A 9,188-nucleotide genomic window follows, 5' to 3' on the forward strand; every position below is an offset into this window, starting at 1 on the left:
CTATAATACCTCTTTGGTTCAATACAAAACTTGGGTCTTATGGCATCATGTCTTTTTTCTATTTATTAAAAGTTTTAAAAATTTTGTGCATATTGCGAGTGACAATGTTATTTTCATGAAATATATTTAAGTCTCGTTTCATGGATTTATAAATTTATCACGTCCAGGAAAAACGTCAAGGAAAAATATTAAAAATAATTAAATTAACAAATAACTTAGATATAGCTAGAATTTCTAATATAGGATTATTTCAAATTCTTGCATGTTGGTGCAAACGTATAGATTGAAAAAACAATATTTTTATGTGAATATGATAGTGCCACACAGTGAACTTTTGATTTGGGAATAATATTTTCAAAAAGTAAAATTTTGATTTGGGAAGGATATTTTCACAAAGTAAACTTTTCATTTGGGAAGGATTTTTGGGCTTCGTCCAAAAACAACAAAAAAAGTCCAAAATTAATGAAATAGGTGTTGTTTATTGTTAAAAGCTTTGGGATTAATTCGTTTTAACATTCCACCGTAATGATTGAGGTCCCAAGGATGAATATCCGAATGGCTCACATGGAATAATACCCCATTGCCCTTCAGAGTTATCAACTTGATGCTATGGACAGAAGGACATTTACGAGAGCCACAGGCTCAGAGAAGAAAGCCGAATGATCACTGTTCTTGATATCAAACACGCCATGTGGGGGATTTTGCTCGACTATGCTGTCTTGGATGCTTCTAGGGAAAGCACGGTCCGATGTTGATGTCCTGATATAATAGCGTTTGATGCTTCCATAGTTTGTAGCTGTCAGGTTCACGATGGCTTGGAATATTGATACTGGGGTTGGGTTCAATACAGTTTCTGCAAGCTTTACATCCTGCACCCATGAACGGATTGGTTAACTAAGCCCGATAAGCTCTGATGCATAGCTTTTGCAGGACAATCAAGGAGAATTTCTAGTTGCTTGTGAGCGTTTTTCCATACCTCAAGTGGGCTCTTGTTGTACAAATAATCCTTCGCCATGGTAACGTTAACGTACGCAGACGTAGGGGTCGCGGAAGATGCGTCGGCAAAATTTTCAACTATAGCACCGATCTGCACTAGCCCAAGCAGAAACTGCCGGCAAAAGCCGCGTATGACGATGAGAATTTGTTGTTTACCGATTTTTCTCTGGGGCATTTAGAAAAGAGAATTGGTATACCTTCTGAAGCGCCGGAATTACAAACGGTTGACCGTTTGACGGCATAACGGCAGCAAGGAAAATGGCCTTATAAACCTTTTCCGGAAACAGCTCCATGGCATACGAGATGCTTCCTCCTCCCATGCTGTGGCCGACGAGAATAACCTACGCAGAGCAAGAGCAAACAAAAAGATCTGAAGAGGACGCGGGGAGAAGCGACTGAAACTCTGTCGAGTAAAGGGATGAGGGCACACTTTCTCCATACTAGTGACATTGTTGGCCAAGAAATCGGTTAATGGCTTTGCATATTCAGCGACGGAGGTGACGGAGTCAGCGACGACTTTGCTAATACCGTTGGAGGTGAGGTCTATAGCGGTAACGGAGGCACCAGCGGTGTCAAGGAGAGCGATGACTCGATACCAGCACCAGGCTCCATGACCGAATCCATGGATAAGCACGAAATGGTGGTGGTGGTGATGATGATGATGAGCGGGTGGAGCCGCAACAATCTGCAGCTGCAAGGAAATGTATTTGATAGAGTAGGAATGCAATCAAGTGGAGCAAGCAAGGCAGAGGGTGAGAGCACTTACTGGATGCAAGGATAAAGCCAGGAGAAGCAAGAAGACGGTAGTGGTGAGGTAGGAAGCCATGTTCTATACAAGACGAAGTAAAGTAGAGGACTAAAATTTGAATTGGTGAGTATAGAGAATTAGAATTCCTCATATTTTAAGGGCTACCGCTTCTTATATGCTAATTTATTAATGTGATGACCATTGGATCCACATTTTGAGTTCTTATTTTCTTGAAAGACAAATGTCACATGTGGCATCACTCATGACTCATTAATCATACGTACTCGTTTAGCAAGATGTTGGGCGTTTCTATATTTTGAGCAAAACCATCCGAGCATTTGAGCCATACATAGGGCCCCTTTTGTGAATAAAAAGAGGCCCAAAGACCCCTTTCTTCAACGAAAAGGGCTTTTTGGGGCTATTTTTTTCATGGACCATGTGAAAAAAAAGCCCAAAAGCCCTCCGTGAAAAAAAAGCCCAAAAGCCCTTTTCGTTGACGAAAGGGGTCTTTGGGCCTCTTTTTTTTTACATGTGCCCAATGACCCCTTTTTTCAACGAAAAGGTTTTTGGGCTACTCACCCCTTTTGTAGGGAGTTAATGAAACTCCCTACAAAAGGGATTTTGGGGTTGCTTTCATGTGAAAAAGAGTAGCCTAGAAACCCCTTTCTTCAACAAAAGTAGTTTTGGGGTTGGCAATTATCAAGTAGGAGATCATGTCTCATAAGTCATTCAAGCAAAATGGGAGACAAGGAAAAGGTCATGTGCCATTGATATGCCCCCTAATATATTATGCTTCATAGTGAAGAGCGGCATGTTGAAAGTTTCAAAAAGACAAGAGACATGTCAAACTCTCATTCATCCTTCCTTCTTTCACTTCAAAGATTGTTTGCGCCACATGGCAAAGAAAAGTAGAGTACATGACATTTCTAAGAGAGAGATGTGATAAACACTCATTATATCTTTCTTTTTTAATGAGTGAAGTACATTTGAAAGTCTCAAAAAGGACAAAAGAGTTGGATGTAACATTATAAGTATACTTAATCCTGCTTCCAAAATGCCGTATTAGGAAAAAATAGGGCTCATTTTGGGAGCTTTTAGGCTAGACAAAAAATGGAGATCCTCCAATGAGAGAGAGGCCAATGTTACGTTGGAAATGCTTTTCTTTTTTCAAAAAAATTGACTTTATCTCGCTAGAGATGCTTGACACACTATCATTTTGAAGTTTCCGCTCTTGTTTTCTAGTGTGTCATAAATGCTATACCAAATCCCGAAACAGATAAACTGACATTTTGAAGTTCTCATTCGAGCATTTTTTAGTGTCAGAAATGTCTTTTCAGAGAGGTCAAAACGACCAAAACTGGTGCTTGACAAGAATGTGCATAAGGAAGCGATTTGCCCAAATCGCTTTCTTAAGCACACTCCTATCAGGCTCTTGTTTTGGTCATTCTGACCCTTTTGGGAGGCCAAATTTAGTGATTCAAAAGTCGTTATAGGGATTTTTGCTACCTCGGACACAATAGTGAGGCCAAAACCACTAAATTCCACATCAAAATAGTAGAAAGCCATTTGGGTCCTTGGATAGGAGCATTCATGACACTAAAAATGCTCGAGTGAGAATTTCAAATTTTCATTTTATGTGTTTCGCAATTTATACCTGCAATTAAATGCTCAACCATATAAATGCGTGCTTCTACAAACGGACTTTCATGGTCAAGACATATCACCAAGCTCTTAAGTGGCTTCAGACAATGCCTAGCTCTTAAGTAGAGGACTAAAATTTGAATTGGTGAGTATAGAGAATTAGAATTAGAGAGTATAGAGCGTCATATTTTAAGGGCTACCGCTTCTTATATGCTAATTTATTAATGTGATGACCATTGGATCCACATTTGACTTCTTATTTTCTTGAAAGGCAAATGTCACATGTGGCATCACTCATGACTCATTAATCATACATACTCGTTTAGCAAGATGTTGGGGGTTTCTATATTCTGAGCAAAACCATCCGAGCATCCGAGCGAATTGAATCGTAAATGTATATTTTTGTCTCAAAGTTCATGAAATGAAGCCATACATAGGGGCTCCTTTTGTGAATAAAATGGTCTTTGGGCCTCTTTTGTTTACATTGCCCATATTGGGCAATTAAAAAAAAGAGGCCCAAAGACACCTTTCTTCAAAGAAAGGGCTTTTTGGGGCTATTTTTTTCATGGACCATGTGAAAAAAAAGCCCAAAAGCCCTTTTCATTGAAGAAAGGGGTATTAATTGGGCATCTATTTTTTTACATGTGCCCAATAACCCCTTTTTTCAATGAAAGGGTTTTTGGGCTACTCTTTGGGGTTGCTTTCATGTGAAAAACAGTATCCCAAAAACCCCTTTCGTTGTTTCCCTACAAAAGGGGTTTTGGGGTTGCTTTCATGTGAAAAAGAGTAGCCCAAAAACCCCTTTCTTCAAGAAAAGGGGCTTTGGGGTTGGCAATTTCCAATTAGGAGATCATGTCTCATAAGTCATTCAAGCAAAATGGAAGACAAGGAAAAGGTAATGTGCCATTGATATGCCCCCTAATATATTATGCTCCATAGTGGAGAAGAATCTTTTGCACCAATAGAGCGGCATGTAGAGAGAATTTTGGCTATCCTCATCCTTTAAGATTTATCATACCATCTTTCAGGCTCAAGATATTACAAGCGGAGCTTTGCCGCTACTCTACACACACAATGCTCTCATAGTTGTTGTCCTAGATTGCACTTCTGGCCCTTGTTGCCATAGGGTTAACAAATGTGGAACCAATCCTTTGAAGGAAAGAAGCAAGAAGGTCCCATATTCCAAGCGATTGGATGTAACTAAAAGACCCCAATCTATGAGATGTCTTTGTTCAATTTTTAATGAAGCCAATCTTAATTTTTGCCATAGGTCTTGAATGCTTGCAACCATTCAAATAAAAGTTTCATTTTTACAAATGAGCTACTTTAGGATATTCCTTTATACAAACAAGTTGTTTTAGAATCACAACTAGTACGGTGGTAGTACAATATAAGTGGTCTCATAATTTTTCTTTATACAAGCTATTTTAGGATCGCAACCAACACGATGGTAGTATAGAATAAGCAGTCACTAGCACAATGGTTGATTGCTTTTCATGGTTGGACATGGATATTTTTGTGTTTTCTTACCTAAATCATAAACCCTAAACCCTAAACCCTAAATGCTAAATCCCAAATCTTAACTCTCATCACTCATCTACTCCCTTCTCATCTGCTCCACTGCTCACCCGCTCATCTTCACCATGCCTCCTAGCACCCCTCGATGCAACGTGATCCCAATGTTATTTACCTTCTCATATACGATGATTGTGTTGCACTCACATGGAGTAGAAATGCTAGCTCTAGTGGACACCCTTTGTTCCCATGGCCAATTCCCCCCATATTTACATGTCACCACCTTAGATGACATGCTCACCTTTGGCCTCTTTATGGTTGTCCTGTATGGGTTCCCCCTAGACGTCGATGAAGGCCTCAAGATTTTCACAGCAAAGTACTCTTGTCTTGTTGGGGAGGCCGTGATCTGAGTCCTAGCAATGTGTATGGTCTTCGGCCTCTCCATCATCTCCTCCATTGGCTCCCTAAAACTTTTCAATGCAACAAGATGGGCTGGTGGCAATACTAAGTTGTACAAATTTCCTCTTACTCAACGAGGCTTATAACCACTCAGCAATGGCTTGATGTAATCTTTTCGCCTCTAAGGCTCTCAAACATTGTATTTAAAAAAAAAAGGACTTGTATAAAGTCCAATTCCAAAACTGGACTAAATACAAGTCTAAAGTTGTTTGAATATCATAGACCCATGGTTTTTTTTCCATATACTTCAAAACAAATATTGCAATAATGGTTGAAACTTTACACACCCACTTTATAGAGTAACCATTGGTAGTTTTCCTAGCAACCTTTGAAAACCCAAATTTTGTCAAATTACCAAATACTAGATAAGCTTACAGAAATACCTTCTATGATTAACCAAATAATTACACTTTGGTCGACACCACATAGTTTTGAACCAAAGTCCAAAGTATATCAAGATGACTTGTTCTCTTGAGAGATGGTGTACATATACACCTTCTTTGTGTAAAAATACATTGTTTAAGTGTAGGCCTTTTGCAATTATAATTGGATGTGTGCTTGTTTCGACCAACTTTATGATGAAGGTTGAACCTTGTCCCCCTATATTGTCACTGGTGGGGAATCCAAGTAGAAGCAAAAATTGCATGTAGAGGAGATGACTTTTTGTTATATATATATATGTATGTATGATTTGATATCAATTATAAAATTTTCCAAAAAATAATTCAAAAAATGCAAAACTTTTTGAAGTTTTAAACATTTTTTCAAATATGTGGCTTGAGCCATATGTGCCCCGCAACTCCAAAACATGTGGCGTGAGCCACATGTGCCCCCCCCCCCCCCCCCCCCCGCCCCGCCCAACATATGGCTTGAGCCACATGTGCCTCCCCCCCACCCCTCCCCAACATATGGCTTGAGCCACATGTGGCCCCCTCGCCCCCACCCCCACCGCCCAACATGTGGCTCATGCCACATGTGCCTCCCCCACCCCCCAACATATGGCTTGAGCTACATGTGCCCCCCCCCCCCCAAAACATGTGGCATGAGCCACATGTGCCCCCCATGTAGTGTGAGCCTCATGTGCCCCCCCCCCCCCCCCCCCCAACATATGGCTTGAGCCACATGTCTCCCCCCCCCCCCTGGCATGAGCCACATGTGCCCCCCCCCCTCCCCCCCCCCAACATATGGCTTGAGCCATATGTTCCCCGCCCCTCCCAAACATGTTGCTTGAGCCATATGTTCCCCCCAAACATGTGGCTTGAGTCATATGTGCCCCCACCCCCAAACATGTGGCGTGAGCCACATGTGTCCCCAATGCCTCCAAAAAAAAAAAGAAAAGATATAGAGTTAAAAAAAAACATGTGTGTTGATGGTATAGATTTAAAAAAAAAAAATCAAAAAATTTCCCGCCATTCCCCACTTTCCTAATTTGAAATTTGAAAAAATTTCCCACCATCCCTCTCTTTATCTATGGCGGGACAGAGGAGAGGGGAGGCGAGTGGAGGGGAAATTTCAAAAAAACTCCTGCCATTCCCCACTTCCCTAATTTGACTCTTTCCTATTTTGAAATCTATGGCGGGACATAGGAGAGGGGAAGCGAGTGAAGAGAAAATTTCAAAAAAACTCCCGCCATCCCTCTCCTTGACATTTCAAAAAATTCCCCACCATCCCTCTCCTTGACTCACCTCCCCTCTCTCCTCTATCCCCCTACCATCCCTCTCCTTGACTCTTGGGGGGTGCACTACTTAGAAACCCTATGTATCACGTGCGTTCAAGGGGTATTTAAAAAACCCCTCAACTAAAATTTTTAGTCCAATAAAAACACCCCTCTTTACTTATGAACTAAATGAGTTTTTTCTAAAGTTGAATTAAAAAACCCCTCTTGTTATTGTAAACCTGTTAAACTTTTCCAAAAAGTTAAATTAAAATACCCCTCCTTTTGGGGGGCTTCCCTTTTTTGAGCCTAAACCCTCAAGCATCGAGCTTGCATTGCCAAGATAGCTTCAAAAAATAGCCACCCAAGCTACTCTTTCTTGGAAAAAGGGTGAAATATATGTCCTTTAAAGGAAGTACTCAACCATGTGCAATGTGAGTCTTGAAGTCTTGGAGTCTTACCCAAGTCCAAGAGTCACCCTTTCCTATTTTAATTATCATAGGATGTCTCTAGAACAAGATGAGTCCTAAGATCAAATCACGCACTCAAATTTGTGTGTGTGTGTGTGTGTGTGTGTGACGCACACATCCGCATGTGCACGCACACGCACGCACACGCATGTGCACACACACAAAATAGTTTTGCATACTGACTATATCTCTGGGTTAAAAGATACTATTTTACATTGCATTATACTTTTGTATAGTACCTATAACTTATGATAAAAGGAACACACGAGAGAGAGAGAGAGAGAGAGAGAGAGAGAGAGAGAGAGAGAGAGAGAGAGACAGAGAGGACTTTAGATTGATACCCTTAGGTCATAAGGGATAAAAACATTGTCTTAATTTTCCATGGTTTCAGGAAGAGTCCTTGGAGACATGCAACCCTTAGCACCCCTTTTGCTAGGAATGGGGTCTATTAACCCTTGGAACCCCTTTTGTTCGGTTTCATCGCTCATCATGACTTGTATTGGTTGGGTGGATGAAACCTTTGTCACCCCTTTTTCTAGTGAAAGGGATGTGGAACACTTCATTAATCTTCTAGTGGCAAGGGCACTTTATCAACCTACTGAAATGTACTAATGGTAGGATATGTTTCACCATGAAATCCTTGGTAGCATAGCATCAAGGGAAATAATTGTAATGCACATGAGCCTCTTGAAATCCAATGGTTGTAGGAAATGCATGTTCTCAGATGGATGCCACCACGACCCCTTTCACACTAACAAAAGGGCGCAATGCACCATGTATATACTATCTATCTTTTTCATTATGTATATACTTAGCGCACCATGCATGTACTCATATTTGGAATATAACCCTCTCTAGCTGTGTTTTTGTGTTGGGAGGTAATTTTGTTTCCTCTAAGATTATTTCAACATTTGTTTGGATAGATTTTAATAAATATATCTTTTTACATCTCATCAATCCAAGCTACGGTTTGAGAGTTATGATCATTTTTAATTCTCAACACACTATTCAAAATTTTGGGACTTTCTCTCCTGGTTTGGATTTTTTTTTTGGAGCATATCCTCTCCACTCAACTTCACTTAGTGAGCTCAAAAATTGGGTTTTTTAGAGCACTAAATGGTTCACTTATATACAAATATGGCCTTATTAAGCTAAAAAGTCAAGTGGTGAACTCTAATTAAAAAAAAAAAGGCTCAATGAAGCTATAATTCCCAAACTTGTGCATGGTGCCCCCATCCAATAACTATAATAATAATAATAGTAGTCTCCTAACTCTAGTTCAATTTTAACACTATGAAGTGAAAATATGACACCATATGAAAAGAGTTTGTTGAATTCAACATATAAGTGGTGTATAGATATACCATTTTTTTGAAAAAAAAGAGTTTGTTGAATTCACTATATAAGTGGTGTATAGATACACCCTTTTATTGAAAAACAAACCATACAAAACATTATCTTATTGGTGGTGTATAGATACACCATTTGTATGGAAAAAAGCATACAAAACATTATCTTATGCATCTGAATCTCGTTCAGAGTCATCAGATTCATGTAATGTATTTGCGCTTGATGGGTTAAGTCTTGCCAAATGATGTTTAATATGGACACGACTTGGATCACGGATTGTGATACATTTTTCAACATTGTATCCACGCTTCATTTTAAAACTTCGTGTCCTCGATTTCCAGCAATGAATAATGCT

The 9,188-nt window shown here is 39.9% G+C and overlaps 1 protein-coding gene across 2 annotated transcripts; it reads right to left on the minus strand.

The window, feature by feature from the left end:
* Positions 1 to 469: 469 nt before the first annotated feature.
* On the minus strand, positions 470 to 1,908 carry LOC147905546 (putative methylesterase 11, chloroplastic). Of its 2 annotated transcripts, none has more exons than XM_087381142.1 (5): positions 1,763 to 1,908; positions 1,427 to 1,681; positions 1,194 to 1,337; positions 977 to 1,108; positions 470 to 869 (listed from the first exon to the last, which is right to left on the minus strand). In XM_087381142.1, exons 1-5 carry the CDS (start codon positions 1,820 to 1,822, stop codon positions 597 to 599), a joined length of 864 nt encoding a protein of 287 aa, XP_087237268.1. In that variant the 5' UTR covers positions 1,823 to 1,908; the 3' UTR covers positions 470 to 596. The 2 variants fall into 2 exon arrangements, with proteins under 2 accessions (XP_087237268.1, XP_087237263.1); XM_087381137.1 differs by having other exon boundaries at positions 1,427 to 1,687.
* Between the last annotated feature and the right edge of the window lie 7,280 nt (positions 1,909 to 9,188).

Source organism: Dipteris shenzhenensis, chromosome 1, assembly GCF_047967505.1.
Source record: "Dipteris shenzhenensis isolate YYH24624 ecotype China chromosome 1, Dip_SZ_1.0, whole genome shotgun sequence".
In the NCBI taxonomy this organism is placed as follows: domain Eukaryota; kingdom Viridiplantae; phylum Streptophyta; class Polypodiopsida; order Gleicheniales; family Dipteridaceae; genus Dipteris; species Dipteris shenzhenensis.

Excerpts from the sequence above, each read along its gene's own strand:
- LOC147905546 (XM_087381137.1), bottom strand. The coding sequence starts at position 1,822 with ATGGCTTCCTACCTCACCACTACCGTCTTCTTGCTTCTCCTGGCTTTA. Across the intron at positions 1,688-1,762 it reads TGGCTTTATCCTTGCATCCA|CTGCAGATTGTTGCGGCTCC; the intron begins GTAAGTGCTCTC and ends ATTTCCTTGCAG. Across the intron at positions 1,109-1,193 it reads TAATTCCGGCGCTTCAGAAG|TTTCTGCTTGGGCTAGTGCA; the intron begins GTATACCAATTC and ends TTTTGCCGGCAG.